Raw genomic sequence first — 17,197 nt, forward strand, 5'->3', positions numbered from 1 at the left:
ATTCAAAAGACTTCAGTGATAATTGAAGCACTAGTACTTTAGAAAAAGAAAACCAAGCAGTGATTAATTGAAAAAAGAGAAAGATTACACCCTTTCTAAGAATTATTCATTGAGAGCACTACCTCTGCTTTATAATGAAAAGCCTATCACATCAATCCAATTGGGAAATAAAGAGAAAAATGTCTCTACTCTTGTATCATAAGACTTCCATAACTCAATGCCTTTGGAGATCAAGCACAAGTGAGGTAAGTTACACAGGCATCTGGGCAACTAAGTAGCGATAATAGCCTGGCCACTAAGAAAAGTCTAAGTCAGTGAACTTCCATGACGTCCTAAAATGAGCTCGTCATGAAATGTCATATGCTTCATTATATAATCTCTCTGAGCATGTTATGACTATAGCCAAAGTAAAGGAAAACAGGAGTGTCTCTAAATCAATCATGGGCCATGAAGCCAGCAGACTGTATGACAGATGCAATTTTTCTTGGCACCACTTGGGCATAACTAATTGATGACAATCGCATGTCCACGCTGGCACATTTCCACAGGGGATGTGTGCGAATATGTCACCACATCTGGATGGTAGGCATGCTGGGGTCCTGAGGCACAAAGATCTGCTAAAACCAGAGGCCCAGCAGCTGCACTCAATGAGCACCGTGGGAGCTCCGCAGAGTGATGAAAGGGCTAAATTACCGTGAACTGTAAATACAGATTTATTCCATTAAAGCACAAGGTAAATGCCGCAGCCATCTCTTATTCAAACAGACACCGTCTCTGTTTTAAAAAGGCCAACATCTATATATATATATTCCTAACTTTGGAAAGAAAATTTGCATTTGTCCTATGAGATGATGGCACACAGAGAAAACTCAACAAAGTTTCTATGATGCCCTTTAAATTAAAAAAAAAATCTCTAGACAGAAGCTAGAAAGGAAAAATATGATAATCTACTGTCATTGTGTTGGCAAGAATAGTTCTCCTCCAGTTAATTCAAATGTGAGATTTACATACTTGATAGAAAACTCATGTTGATAATTTAACATACTATAGTAAAAAAAAAATAATGTATTAATACATAACTTCATTTTTCATATGAAATAGATCAGTATATATGGCTAACTTTTCCTGAGAAATCAGACTGAACAATAATTTTATTTTAATCCTACATAATAAATTATCAATAAATTTATTACTAATAAATTATTTGAATGAACTCCGACAATTATGTGAAATGATGAGAAGCTCTCTCATGAAAAGTCTGATGTGCTATTCACAAAATTACTTCAATAAAAAACAAATAACTAAGAAACTATTCACAAATGTTTAATTAAATACCTCCCATAAATCTTAAGTCAAGTAATTACTTTCCCCAAGCAGTATGACAGAAATCATCCTAAACAGTAGTATGTCCTCGTGGACAAACTTCTAATTTTAATCTGGTCAGAAACTAAAATTCCATCTGACTTAACCCTTTTCTTTTCAGATCACTTTTTCTATCACTCTTATTCCTTTCCTTTCATATCCTGCCTTCCATCAAGCTGGTGAACAATTTTGAGATGCTGTTCAACCTTGCCACTAAACTGATTCTCCAAGATGTCCGGTCATCCTAGGACAATCAGTGAGTAGTAGAGAGGTATGTCGAATTAATCATTCACTTCCCTAAGGAAAACTAAGACATGAAAGCCCTCTTTCTCTATTTGATTATGATTGCCACTCATCTCCTAAACACTTATGTGGTGACAGAAGGCATTACTAATACATTAGACTTTTTCACATATGGATTGAATAATGAAAAACAATTTCATTTTAGAAAAATCATAAAATAGTTTTTAACACATCCTTTCCACTTGTAAGTCTGCAAATGCTTTAGGTGGCAAGACTATGACTAAAAGGGAAGCACTGTTTAAACCCTACATGAAAATAGGAGTAAGTTGCTAAAGTGAGACTTCCCACGCGAAGATTTATATAGCAAAGTCATTGGCTTTTCTCATCTTCTATCTTCAGTTCACCTAGGATCACAATAACATAGAAACCATTTACATCACAGAAAAGCTGGTCCTACCACAATGTAACATTTTGACTCTATGTATTTGAAAAACACAAACAATAGATGGCACGTAGGCAGAGCAGAAGAAGGAATAAGAAAGGAAGGATGGGGAAGAAAGGAAATGCAGCTGACATTAAAACACTTTAGATAACCTCTGGTTTCATTATCTTCATTATCTCAGTCTCTTTTACGACTATGAGTAGCTGGGACCTTCAAGCTAAAGACTAGGATTCTGCATCTAATCTGGCGTAGATACTCTGATTAGGCTGAGCCACATGGTTTGGTTTATTTTCTTATCATCTGTCCCCAGACAGAAGTGTTAAGACTGGCATGAAAAAGGAATTTTTATCGAGAGACAGCAACAGTATTGTCAACATACACTAACATCCTGGTGAACAAATGTTTTATTTAATAATAGAGTTATCTTGTCTCTGACCTACCCGATCATTGCAATGAAACCACCCATGACCCAGCTTCCCCATAAAGCAAGCAGCAGTTACCCTCCAGGCCTAAGCCCTGAAGGTCCCTTCACTGACTCCTAACAGCAGTTCCAGAACAGGAATCCAAAGTGCGAGGGACAGACACTAAGTTCTCCAAGGGTTAATCACCCACAGACCCCATTTTTCCATTCCTCAAACCTTTATCCAGGGCCATGGGAAATAATCTAGAAATGCAGAGTCCTCAACTTTACCATTCTGCTTAACATCCTCCCAGGCAGAGTCCAGTGCCCAAATGGGCAAGTGGCAGAACCAGCTGCTGCTCTAATTCCTATTTCAAAAGTGTGTAGCTTTAGGAAAAGAAAATGTTCGGCAGTCCTTCCCACCCTGAGAGTGTAAGAGCTCCACCAGTCAAACACTAACCAGACCACACAGGTTCACCATGGGGTCTCACTCTTCAAACACCTTCACTTGAGGTGTTTTTCTTCAGTGTGAACAACAGAAACCAAAAAGACACAAATGCTTTGCTTGACCTCCTTCCCCAAACCAAACCACAAAGAAACAGGACTTCTGTTTTTCCCCATTAATAAACATCCCGGAATTTATTATGATAAAATTTCTCTTTCTAAAATGAACACTTACTTTGGTTTGATGCTATCAGACAGAGATAACGAAGACTAGGTAGTAAGACTAAGACGAGAATAGTGTTTTTTACAAGTGACAACTAGGGACTATGTATGTAAAACTCCACTTTAAAAAAGAGTTGTCTATTTTCCTTTTCTTTCACTCACACACTACAAGCTTTCACTGCAAGTACTTACCTGACTTTTTTGCCCTGTTCGGAGAGCATCTTTACCAAGTCAGCAATGGGGTACTGCGCTTTGGCGGCACAGAGACCATAGCCTACAAAGAACATTAAGAACACAGAAGAAGGTGGTTTTTATTTTGAAATTTTATGAACTACAATTTCTCTCTTGATCAAAACATATTTTGACACCAGAAAAGGCAATTAGGTAACAGAACTAGAAATGAAAGCAAATTATAATGCAGACTTTTGAAACTACTGGTGTTAAGTTCGGATTCAAAATCTAACGGTCCCTGTTCAATGTTCTGCAGTGTCCGATACTGCACGGCATCCCCCTCGTCCCCACAGCCCACACCACACACATGCTTGTGCTCTCTCTCTCTCCAACTCTGCCTCATGAAATGTTTTCAAACTGTCTTCATTCTTGGCTTTGTTAACATCAATCCCCTGGTAACCCTCCTTACTTTGTCACTGTTCTTCCTCAATTTCCTTAAATAAATGTTCTCCTTTAGCTCTCCCCCTTAAATGACAAAGCTCTCACTTTGTCCCGCACACTCCCCTTGGAAAATCTCAGCCCACTGCATGGTTTTAACAACTTGTCTGATGCCTCCCAATCTGTCTCTGGGCTCCGCCTGTCATTTGAGCTCCATACAGCATGTCCACTGACCCATCTCCACCTCAAACTTACTATCTTCAAAAAAGAACTTAAAAATCTCCCCTACTGCCCAAAAGAAAAAAAAAAAATGCTCCAAATTTCTGATGTTAGGTATAACCAAAAACTTCAGTCCTCTTCCTTATCCTCTTACCCCTACATTCTGTCCATTCTCCCTTGTACAATGAATCTCATCTGTCCCCACTTTTCTACATGCATTTTTCCAAATACAAAGTCTCTGCTCAAGCTATTCCCTCTGCCACCAACACCATCCATCCTCTAAGATCCAAAACAAACCGTCCCCTCCCAACAATCCTTCCTCAATCCCCCATTACAGAAAAACTGTCCACACAGTCCAATTAAGCCTTTATTATAAACCACCTTGCATTATTTATTGATCTGATTTCTTCACTAGATGGAAAATCTCCAAGAGAAAAACAATGTGTCCTTTACATCTTCCCACCTTTACCCTCCAGCACGGTGCTTCTCAACAGGTAATGCCACTGCCACTTTGGCTGGGACAAAGCATTATGCAGGAATGTCCCAGGCATTAGAGCATATTGGGATTATCTACTCCCACACATTAGCTGACAGTAGCAGCCCCATCTTTAAGACAACCAAAAACCCCAACCCACATGTTTCAAATGCCTCTAGAAAAGGACACTGCTCCCAACTGAGAAGGCTTGCACCTGAACACTCAATTCTGCTGTTTGTTATTCACATCTGACTATATAACCAAATAGCAAAGTACCCACATGTCAAATCAATAATAGACTTTTTTTATAGAAACCTCCTACAAGAGCGTAACAGAGATCTTAATCTAAGAACAATGTACTGTCTCTAATACCGCGGCATTCTGTGATAAAAGTAAAGAACTGGAATAAACCTCAGTAGAGTAGGAAATTGAGGCCTGAAGAGATTAAATGAGTTGGTCGACGTCCTGTCAATTGTTAGAAGCAAAATTAAGAATAAAAGTGAGGTTTTGTGACCTCCCCAGACCAAATTCTTTCTACTAGGCCATGTTACCTCATCTTGTTAGGAACATTATTTTTTAAATATTTACTTTTGAAAAGAAAGAGATTAACATTTATTAAAAGCAAGTCTAATGAGTGAGCTGACACTTTCATATACTATATCTAATTTAACCCTGACAATAGGACCAGGAATTATGGATGACAAGAAAAATAACAAGACTCAAAGATGATTGATACATCTGTACAGAATCACAGAAAGACATGGATAGACCCTACTACATCAATTTATAGAATGTCTACAGGATCCCCAAAATATTAACCTAAGCTGAGAATTCTCAGTATTTTTCACTTAGTAATCACAGGGTTGCTTCTAAGTTTCCATTATGTTTTCAAAATTGAAAAGTTTCAGTTCAATTTTTCCCCTATTGTTTTAATCAGTGCAACAGCTATCATATGAAGTTTGCTTTTTGGTTTTTGTTTTTTTACCTGGAGTAATAATGATGTTATTAGCTTCTCGAATCATGTCAATTGCATTGTCAAGGTTGATTTCTGTATGTGTGCCAGAAATTTCCATGGGTTTTCCCCCAGCTGTTGAAGTAGTACCATAGCCTCCAAGAATCACATTAGCCAGGGAGCGATTCATTGCCTAGAGAGGAAAATTATCAGCTGTGAGTTTAATCTATGTAACTTTTTAAAAAATTGTATGAATCCTGTGTATATAACATTCAGAATCATCTAAAGATTTTTATTTGATCATCTAAGAAATTGACTTAGATCACATATATAAGATCAAATGCACACTGATGTTTTCAGTAAAAATAAATTTTTAAAAAGAATTTAATGAAAAATTACCAGTGACACTAAGAAATTAATGAAAAATTCAGATCTAGTTATTAGTGTTTGCATATCAACTGAGCAATTTATACCTCCATATTTACATGTATTTCACCAGAGGAAAAGAAAATGAGAACTGTAAGAAATTTTACAAGGTGACTCTACTATTCTCTCAGGTGAATTCTGCTACCAGAACAAACTATCAAGAGGCAACAGGAAAGAATCAAAGGATAGGGATCCACATTATTTAGAAGTCTGCTGCCCTCTTGTCAAGAAAAAAAGAAATGTTGATATTGTCTCACTTTCCAAGTCAACTGCAACTCCAAGAAGCTATAATAGAAATAACTGGATTCATTAGTAGGCTCCTAAAATATTTCACTTCCAAAAATGTAGATGAGTCAGTTTATATGCACACTGCTTCATTACAATTTACACCCATCTTTTTAACTAGAAAAATAATTTGGAAAAAAAAAAGGCACTTCTCATGACATGCTCATTTGCAGTCATCCCACAATGTCTCATACAAACGCCACAACTAAAATATGGGACTGTAATTGATCTGGTTTTGAAAACACTTTGTAGACCTCTGGAGGTGTGGTGACTAAAGAAAAGACAAGCAGCTATATGTTCTGAATAAGCAAAAGCATTTTAAGACTTCAAATCACTGTACATGATCAAAGTGGTCATTCTACATGGTCAAAACTGAATTTATCACTTCAGAAAAAGTTCCAAAAAAATTATTAAACCCTATTTAAAGAGTTGTAATAACATATCATTGATCCATTGTTTAAACCATTTAAAAGGTGTATGTGTCAATTTATTACTTTTTTTGAAAAAGACAACACTATATTATTAAAGAGCACCTAGAGATTTTCAGTAATAAGTAACACATGAGGGAAAAAAAACCATGACCCCTTTTCAAAGACAGCCCTGTCTGCTTGGGGAAGAGAGGGGAAGGCGGCAGGAAGAGGAGCAGAGAAGATGAGCAGAGGGCCACACCTGACCAAAGGCAGCCCGTCAATAACAAGTTTTGAATGGATAGACTGATGGAAATGTTGTCAGGAATTTTTTAATTGTTCTTTTGACCTAAACTCATTTACCTAACAAAACATTCACATTTTACAGAGCCCAGTCTGGTATACTTGCTGAGATTATTACATATAAAATACAACCTGGGATATCTTTATGTATACTTGTTGATGGATAAGAGGGTCAGAGAAAAATTAAAGTAATGCTTTTAAATTAAGTTTATAGTCCCATCTGACATGGAGTTTTAAGTTCTCAACACAATCTCCTATGCTTAAATCCAAGGTTTAATGAAAATCCAAACAGCCATACCTGAGACTTCCCAAACATTCAACACATGTTGATTTTGATGAAGGTTTTGAGTTACAGAACTCTGAACTTAAATTACCAGAAATATGTTCTACCAAATTTTTGCCCTTAAAGGTTGATTCAAAGGACTATTTCAGACGTTGAGATAGTCATAGTTAACTTTTAAAAACAAAAGTCAAGCATACAAGAGGTTCCATCTTGACCTGTAGAGTCAGACGTAGAAGGATATAACCATTTTATTCTAACTTGGCTTAAAAGGAACATTCCTTTTTTCCTATATAAATGAATGGGAAAGAAGGAAAGAATTTTCTGAGGACATTTAATTAACATATACCCACTTCTGAGGGCACCTTAGGGAGAAAAAGTGGGAACCACATAGTAGTTCAACAATCAAAGTCAACTTGCTAAACACATCTCCACAACCCTATCACCATTAAGCTAATTCCATGTGGTCTGTTAAAAACTAAATTATTTTTCATCTCTGAATTTACCATTGCAACATTATATTTTCAACAAATGTTCAGGGTTTAGGACTTTGGTTAGGTTTTTTTGTTTGGTTGGTTCTTTTTGTTTGCTTGCTTAAGTGATTAATGAGACTATCCTGTGACCACTAATCTGCAGATTGAAGAGTTCTGAGCTTCCAAGACAAAGTATTTGCAACACTGTCCAAGACTGTTCCTTTTAAGTTAAGCCTTATAATTGTATGCTACATTAAAGAAACACTTAATTCACATAATTCCAAGCAAACTCTAAGAAATAAATCTGAAAACAAAGGAAAGTCAGAGAATAGACAAAAGCAAGCAATAAGAACATATATACCATTTACTAGCATCTCTCCCTTAAATGTTTTGTAGGTGCTAATTAACTGATTGCAAGGCAAAAAAAAAAAATTACTTTTGGTTTAGCTTTCAACCACCTCATTCTGTTCTATTTTCATTTGGAACCAGGCGGCAAAGTGCAAAAATCAGAAAATTTGGTCTGATTTTGGTCTGAAAATGCTATTTCATTTTTGCAAGCTCCCTATTTCCCAGGCAATCTGGACATTTTCTCAAGTAAATGGTCTGTAAAATCATAAAGAGGTTAATGTCTATATGACATCTGGATATAAAGCAAGTCATTTATTTGAGCTAGTTGTTTGGACCCTGTTGACATTTCAGTTTTTATAATACTGGGTGTTGTGTAACCACAGTATTAGACTCAGAGGACACCCATAATAATTCTTTGCAGAACAGAAACTCAAATTTAGGGACTCCTGATTAGCCACTTGGGATGCATTCCATTCCCTCTCACATAATAAATCCACTCTGTTCTGGCTTAGACTTGCATGCTTCCTTCAATAAATTATAAAATAATGAAAATAAACATATTAGTGGTATTAACAGATATTGATATATGGCAATAAATCTGCTACCATAACCTATCCAGAGAGGATTCCAAAATATGAAATGAGGTAACAGATAAAATATTCATCTATTATTCATTTAATAATTATATTCATTTGAATATACTAGGTCCTAAGGTCAGGCTCCATACACACAACAGTAAATAATAAACAGCATCTTTAAATCATTTCCTTGTAAAATGAGAATATTTCCTACCTCCAGAATTAGTATGGGAATTAAATGAGCTCATATTTGTAAAGCACCTAACATAATGCCCGCAGTATTGAGCCATGCCCAATTACAGGCAGCTATTTCATTTTTACTATTCCAACCATAAAGAAACAATTTCTCATAATAAATAAGCATAAGCTAAGAAAAAATGAAGATTAATATGAAAAGTCAGACGTCAGGAAAATTTAGGAGGAAAGAAAATTTCTATCTTCAAAATTGAAAAATACAGAAGGTTTATTTTTCTTATTATCTTGGTTGTTCCGTAATGAGACAAAATAGAGAGTGTGCAGCAAAACAAGTACTCCACACAGCACAGATGAGAGCTCCAATCAGAGAATCAATCCTTTGGGGAGATCACTTTATCACTATCAGCAACCAACAGAAAGATCTTACTCCCTTTATACCACTAATCGCATTTATAAAAACTGAAACTAAGAAAGTAATCAATGATACACAGAAAATAATACTGAAGAAAAAGAAAGTTAAAAACAACAAATAACATGGACATGTATAAATTATGACATACTTATGTGGTATAATAACAAGTAGGCACTAAAAATTCTTAGTTTGAACATAGAAATTATTAGTGATAAAACATAAAATGCATTTAGGCATATGCATGTGAAAAAAGACTAGAATTAGAATATTAGATGTTAACAGTTACATGGTAATTAATGCATTATAAATTTATTTACCCTTTTCTATCTTCTTCTAAATTTCCCACATTAAATGTCTTTTATTTTGGTAACTGAATATTTTTAAAGCTTCAACTCTCCTTGAATGCTAATTAATGCAATTTGCTATTATAGACAGAGTAGCAATCTGACCTAGTGTGATACTACAGTGACAGGCAACTATAACAGTATCTTGTTAGCCTTATATACAGTAGAGAAATAAAAAAATCTGTGGGATGCTGACAGTACACGGCATGCCTGAGGCAGTGTTAATAGAAAGGAAAAAAAAAAACATCAACTAGAGAAAACAGATCAAGAAATATGAAAGGATAGAAAAAAATTAAGAGAATGTAATACAACTACAGAAGTACATATAGAAAAGAGTATATTTTCAACAAGTACCATCGCATTCTAGTTCTGTTACAGAACTGCCACTGTAAAAGTTAGGTTATGTGGTATATGACCTACACCTATGACCAGTAATAATGAAGAAACTAAAATGAAGACTAGAAAGGAGAGGAAATAAAACAGATACAAACAGAAATTTGGGAAATACTGTTGATATGTTTAAGAATCTAAAGAAAACCTTTTTAAGTAAAAAAGGATAAAGGCAAAAAGGTCCCCATGATGACACTCGAAGAACTAGCTACAAGCCCTCCATTCCTCTGCCCATGTCAGGATGCCACTGGCTTTCTTAAAACTCAAATCCTCCCATTTCGTTTTAGAATCAGTATTTGGACCAACCAGTTTAAGTAGTAATAAAAGTCTGCTGCCCCCTGCTGGTCATTCAAATTCACCAAATGAAGCTGAGTCAAACTAAGGGACAAAAAGTTTGTTCTTGGAGAAAATTATTTCTAACACATACGGATCAATTTTTTCTTCTTCATAAACATTTGTTTTTAAAAAACCCAAAGCCTGACACTTCTCAAATAGAAGACACAACTTCCACCTTTCCAAATTCCCTGAACAACCTGGGGATTTAATTTTAAAACCTCTTAGCTTATTTTGAGCTTGGGCTATCAAATTCTTTGTTTTACAATATGGCCAAAGAAAACTAACTTTTTATTAGAAAATATAACTTCAGCATTAAATCGACAATGAGATTTTTCAAGTAAAACATTAGAGAAATTCTGAGTTGTAAAACAAATATTTTTTGTTTACTGTTTAATAAAAGGAAGGTAGAACAACTGTCCTTGTCTACTGGAATTATAATCAGTGTAAAGTTACCTTCTAATTTCACTCAGTCTCATGCTTATTAACTTCGCACAGTCATTCAAAACTATTATTTAGAAAATAATATCTATAATTTGAAAAAATTTCCTACTTAAACCTCTAATTATTTACCAGGATATCTTTTTTGCCATTAAGAGAATTACAAACGAAAAGGAAGCAAGAAAGCTATTTGTTAATTTTTTTTTCTTTTTTTAAATCATGGCAACCACAAAACTTCAAGACAGGCACACTCTCACAGACGACCAGGAGGAGTGTAAATTGGAGCAGGCTTTCTGGAAACAACACAGCAATGAGTAGGAAGAGCCCATAAAAAAGAGACTATCCTTTCACTTCTGGGAATCGATCCTAAGACAAAAATCAGAAATGCCAAAGAAATGTTTATATATAAAAGGGAATTAAAAAATCAAACAACCTATAAGGTACAGCATTAGGAAAAAACTACATCAATTTTGTACATCCATATGATGTACTTAAAATAATTTTTAACGCATTTTTATTAAGAAAAAAAGCAAGAATATAGTTTGTAAGATTAAAAAAATTAAGTGCAAAACAGTATACAATATGATCAGACAAGTAAATGCACAGATGTGTAATACACAAAAAAAAAGAAGGAAACAGACCAAAATCTTGAGTGTTTATAACCAGAGAGAGTCAGAAGATTTTCATCTTTATATTTAATTTCCCTAATTATCTGCACTTGAGTACCTTTAAACACAGTCTTGCAAATTTATTCAAACCAAAAATTCTGACATTTCTGCTGAAGAGAGTAAGAATTAATGGTCATTTTTACTGCAGATAAAAGAAATGACAAACACATCCTTATTTTCAGAATGCCATTTCCTTTAATTTCAGTGTTTCTTACCACACACATGATGTAGGACAGGATTGCACCCGAAGAGCCAATGAGCGCACCCACGATGGTCAGCAGGTTGTTGTTGAGCAGGAAGCCCTCCGCACACAGGGCCCAGCCTGAGTAGCTGTTCAGCACAGTGATGACCACGGGCATGTCAGCACCCCCGATGGCAGCCGTCAAAGTCACGCCCTAGATGAAACCGAACAAGGACTCACCATTAACAAATTAAAATAAAACCTCTGACATTGAACAGCCTGGTTCTTAATCATTCCCATTTTCCAATTAATATATTTACATATAAATTCCACTTCTGGTGGTGACAAGTATCTTCTATCTGACCAATCCTCCCACTGATGTAACAGTGTAAACACTAAACCACATTCCCCTAAAAAAAATCTCTAAAAGGCAGTGAAGAAAAGCAGGCAAAAACTGGAAAGGGATCTACACTTGGAAAAAAATAACATCACTGAGTGAATTTCCCAGCTTTTATGGAGTTAACCAAGATGGCTTAGGTTAACATGACCTGTTGGTGCCAAGAGAAATGGCTAAAATTGAAATATAAGCCCACAGTCTTACTAGTTTGAAGACCCAAACACAGCATTTAGAGTGACTAAGACAGCTGGAAAATGAAAAAGGAAATTCTAAAAAGGAGCAGGCTAGAGAGAGGAACCCCAAATTCCATGTATAAGCTCTGTTCAAGTCTCGGGCTGACTCCTGAATTATGCATTTGTGGCATGACCCAAGCAATCCTGTTAAAGATAAAATAACAACAGAGTTCACTGCCCCCGCCCCCCTACCACAGGGAGCCAGAATTTGGCATATGAAACCAGCCAAATTAATTGCCTACAGAAACAAATAAATAAAAAATGATAATCATTCCTTCCTAATTACAACCCTTAAATAGAATTCGTGCCTCATATCAAATTTACCGAGTATCATAATTCTTCCAAGTGGTAAAGATACCTCAAGACAAATGCTGGGCATAGAAGCCACAGGGCATAAATATGCAAAGAAGTAAAAAGCTAACTTTTTCAAACAATAAGGCTTCTCTCTCACTTACCAACTTCACATTTCCCTGTATGGCCCCGGAAGATGACTGGTTAGCCAGAGACGGGTAAGATTCCTCAAGGGAGGAACAACCTAAGACAGGCACAGTCGCAGGGGGGCCATCAGGTGAGAAATTGGGGATCAACAGAGGTGAGGCTTAGAACCTCACCCCCCCGTTCTGAGAGAAATCTTCTGCATACGTGGATGTTTTATTGCCCTGGTCTAGCTTGGATTAACACATAGTCTACAGGCACACACCTGATCATCTACATTTGCTCTCTTACAACACTAAACTATGTTTTCTACCTTTATCTTGTATCTACCTACCACTTCAGCATTTTATTAAAAATAATAATAATAAAGAGAGAAATGTGGTATCCACATATAAATCAAGTATAAAAACCAAATGAGTATTCATATTTGAACTGACTGTTTATAGTTCATAATGCATGAGCAAAACCGAAAGTTTCTGTGATGACTGCCCTTGTACTGTTCACTATGTAACTTATTCATTATGTAAGAATTTGTTCTACATGTAAGAATTTGTTTGTTATGCCTCAGAAGATTGGAGACTGACAAAAATTAGGCTTGGGGTGGAATAATGATTGTGCATTGAGCATTGACTCCCCTATACAGAATTTTATTGTCGTTAACAACCATTTGATCAATAAATATGAGAGATGCCCTCACAAAAAAAAAAAAAAAAAAGGACAGTCTTCCAATGGTAAAATAAATTAGTAACCAGGATGTAATGTATAGCATAGGGAATATGGTCAAGATATTGTAACAGCTTGGTAGGGTGATAGCTGGAACCTAGAATTATGTATATAAATGTTCTACCACTGTGTTGTACACTTGAAACTCATGTAATGTAATACTGTGTGTCAACTACCCTTCAATAAAAAATAATTATTAAAAAAAAAAAAAAAAAAATGATAATCAATGATCTTTGGAGGAATACAACAGAATTCAGTCTCTATAATTCATCATTCACAATGTTCACAATGTAACCCAAAATCACTCAACACAGGAAAAGAAAAAAAAGATGGTGAGGAGAAAGATTTTTGCTTTTTATTCCACATGTTCCTGCACATTTTGAGTTTGTTATGACATATGTTACTTAAATCAAAATCAATTAATATAAACTCACAAAATATTTTATACCCATTCTTATATAACCATTAAGTACCTTTTAAATATCAAAATTACCTCTTCTCAAAAATCAGTCTTAAAGCTTTACATTTCTATGCTATAGGTTTCGAGATTTTTACCTCTTCTGCTTTATTAGGTAAAAATATCAAAACCACTTTTCTTTTGTTTAAAATAAACAAATATCAGTGCTACATCTGCTAGAAAAAAAAATTGGATCATCAGCTGTCATAAAAAGGATTTTAAGTTATTTTGCTAACTTCCTAAGTTTCCGTATTGAAATCATGGCCTAACTCTAAGGATTACATAAAAATAAGTATCATTTTAACACTGTAAATCTTGTGCTTCTGACTCAAGCAGCCAGTATGTGTTTGATAAGCAATTACTATATGTCTAACTCTGTGCTGAGCACTGCAATTATTTAAAAAACTTAAAACATAAACCCTGTCTGCAAAGTAGGCGTGAGACTAGACAGACATAAAGCAACCAGTGAATAATACAAGAGCTGTGTGCAAAAGCATCATATGCTGATATAATAAAATACTATACTGTAGCACACAGATAACTAGAGAATTTGTATCAATATACTAAGTGGAAAAATTGGGAAGGAGGAAGAGGACCAAACCTATCATGAAGGTCTTCGCCGAACTCTCTCCCTGGAGACACCATCATAACAGCATTTCATTTTATATATAAACATCTGACTCGGTGTCATAGCTTCCAATGAATGTGAGAGCAACTAACAGGCAGGGACTACCTCACACTTACTGCATAAACCCCAAAGCTCTATTCTGTGGGCCTTGCTACACAGTAGACACCTAATGAATGCAACTATGCAACTGAAACACTTGGCTTTTTGAAATTCCTGTTCACTGACACACTGATCCTGTTGAAAAGACTCCAGAGCAGCAGAGATGTCACATGTGACAACTGTGAAAGGAATAAATTAAGTGAAAAGAAAGACCGTTTTTTCTTCTTACACTTTCCCATATTTTCCAGATTCTAAAAAGGTAATGTCATTTTTAAACATTTAATTCCATCAGAGATTTTAAAAAAAGAGAAATTTGACTAGACTGCAATCCTACAGAATACTCCCAGTTCCTCACTAAGTATGTGCTTTCCATCTCTGACTTCTTACCATGATAGTGGAGAGAGCCGACACGGAGCCCAGACAGGTAATGCCGGTGGTAAAGCTGGGGTCCATCATGAATGGGATTATTCCACCCACACTGGCAGCCAGCAGGCCTGCGTTGAGTAAGTGCCTTCCAGGCAGCAGAAGAGGGGCGGATTTCAGGATACCTAGGACCAAGCACAAAGCAGTCAGAACCCAGAATGTGTCATAAGAAACACTCACACATACATACACTCACTCGTCAGTATGTGTCATTTAATCCTGAACTAACAAAATTTAGTATCAGAATAAAAACATGATACTGAAACATAAAAGCAAATTAGAGTTCTTGCACATAACAAATATTAAGGGAAGTAGGAAAAATAGGACTCAACTGTTCTTTCCTTTGATCACTCAAACTTTCTTTATTCTTTGTCATGGAATCTTGAAAAATGACTTTTTTCCCCATATGACCAACACAGAAGTTGTTAAGTGTGGTTTTATTTATTTAAAACTTCAAAACAGTCCTAGCACATTAGCATATTTTGATTCTATCAACTAAGCCCAAGGGAGAAGAGTCCTGGTTTGCTAGTTGTTTCTAAGACAAAGCATAAAACAAGAACGTTTAGGCTCAAAGTTCTTTTGTCATCTTTATGTTTCATGGAAGTTCTCTCCTTAATTTTAATGATTTGATTACTAAAAGGCAAGTACAGATATGTAAATCACAAACCAGTTTCTCTAAAGATTCCCTTTTACATGAAAACACTGGAAACAGTCTATGTGGGTTGGTTTGTTTTTTCCTCCACTTCCATTTTCATGACTGGTTTTAGCCATAGCAAAAGGGGTCATGGTAGAGCCCTAAAATATGTATTTGTTTTCAAAATAAGTACTATATACTAATCACCAAACTTATTCAGTAAGCTTCTCTCTATTCTGGAAAATATATATTCCAGCTTATTTCTGTGAACTCTACACAGGCATCTCTCACCAAAGGATGCTGAAGATGTTATTTTGTTCATGTGTATGTTATATGACATATGAAATGTTATTATTATGTTTAAAGATCAACTAGTCTCTCTGCAAAAACTTCTATTTCCTCCACAAGCTGTCTGCAGAAAAATAGCTTCAAAGCTTTGAGACCTGTTAAGGATCAATAAAAGAAAGCAATCTTTTCTCTTTGCAGGGGGAGGCTTTTACATTATTTCTGAGTGCAATAGACTCTTCATCTAACATGTTCTACTGTTAAGCTAGTTTCGAAATTGACATGAACCTCTAAACCCCCTTACCAATACATATTTACCTCAGCACGATGTTGAATCACTTACCCTGTAGTTTTCCATAGGCAACAAGAGACCCACTAAACGTGACACCACCAATGTAAGTACCGAGGTAGGCCACGATCTTAGTGAGATTTGCTGCTGCATCTGTAGCAAAATGTGGATATTCTATGATGTACTCAGCTATGCAAGTTAGCACCGCCGCCAAGCCCACTAAACTGTGGAAAGCAGCAACTAACTGAGGCAAATCCGAAATCTGGATGCGTTTGGCAATTGTCAATCCTGTGGGGAAATGAAGGTCAAAAAGAAATTAAAACTTGACAGACCTTTGAGAAGTTGCCACAGTAAAGGCTACACCTGAATACTATTCAAGTATATAAAAGAAGGAAATCTTGCCATTTGTAACACAGATGGACCTTGATGGCATTAGTCAAAAGTCAAAAGACAAATACCATTATGATTTCGTTTACTTGTGAAATCTAAAAACAAGCAAAACAAAACAACCAAACTCAGGTACAAAGAACAGACTGGAGGCTGCCAGAGGCTGGGGTTGGGAGTGGGAGGCAGTGGGGTGTGGGGGACATGCACAAACTGGTGAAGGGGGGTCAAAAGTACATACTTCCCGCTGTAAAATAAATCAGTCATGGGGATATAATATACAGCAGGGCGATTATAGTTAACAAGACCACAGTGCATGTTTGATAATTGCTAAAAGAATAATCTTCAACATTCTCGTTGCAAGAAAAAATGATTTTGTAACTATGTACGGTGACAGATGTTAAGTAGACACTGTGGTGATCACTTCACAGTGTATACAAACACGGAATCATTATGTTGTACATCTGAAACTAATATATTATTATATGTCATGCCTCAATAAAATAAAAAAGACTGCACTTAAGGATTTCCATAACAAATACTTATCTCTTTCCTAGTGTGGGTTAAATATTCTCTTATAGGGACTATACAGAAGACAAAGACACTGGTGATAAACACCCTTTCAAATGGCAGACTTTCTCAACACACCTAACCAAGGACCAATTCCAAAGAACCCAAACACAGAGCATCAATATATGCCTCTTCCCTTCACATTTGAACACTCCCCCAACACTTCCTCAGATTACTAAAAAGTTTCAACTAAGTCCCTTAAATTCTC

General features: G+C 35.8%; 1 protein-coding gene across 5 annotated transcripts in view; it reads right to left on the bottom strand.

Annotated features, from left to right (window-relative positions):
• The window catches only part of NNT (nicotinamide nucleotide transhydrogenase), an 89,378-nt gene that overhangs the window by 24,946 nt on the left and 47,235 nt on the right, over window positions 1-17,197 (bottom strand). For all 5 annotated transcript variants that reach the window (XM_036910932.2, XM_036910933.2, XM_036910931.2 and 2 more), the window contains exons 15-19: window positions 16,090-16,323; window positions 14,792-14,952; window positions 11,467-11,646; window positions 5,402-5,561; window positions 3,306-3,387 (exon numbers count right to left, since the gene is read on the bottom strand). In XM_036910932.2, coding sequence (XP_036766827.2) covers window positions 3,306-3,387; window positions 5,402-5,561; window positions 11,467-11,646; window positions 14,792-14,952; window positions 16,090-16,323 — 817 coding nt within the window. The remainder of the gene's footprint in view (window positions 1-3,305; window positions 3,388-5,401; window positions 5,562-11,466; window positions 11,647-14,791; window positions 14,953-16,089; window positions 16,324-17,197) is intronic.

Source organism: Manis pentadactyla, chromosome 2, assembly GCF_030020395.1.
Source record: "Manis pentadactyla isolate mManPen7 chromosome 2, mManPen7.hap1, whole genome shotgun sequence".
Taxonomy (NCBI): domain Eukaryota; kingdom Metazoa; phylum Chordata; class Mammalia; order Pholidota; family Manidae; genus Manis; species Manis pentadactyla.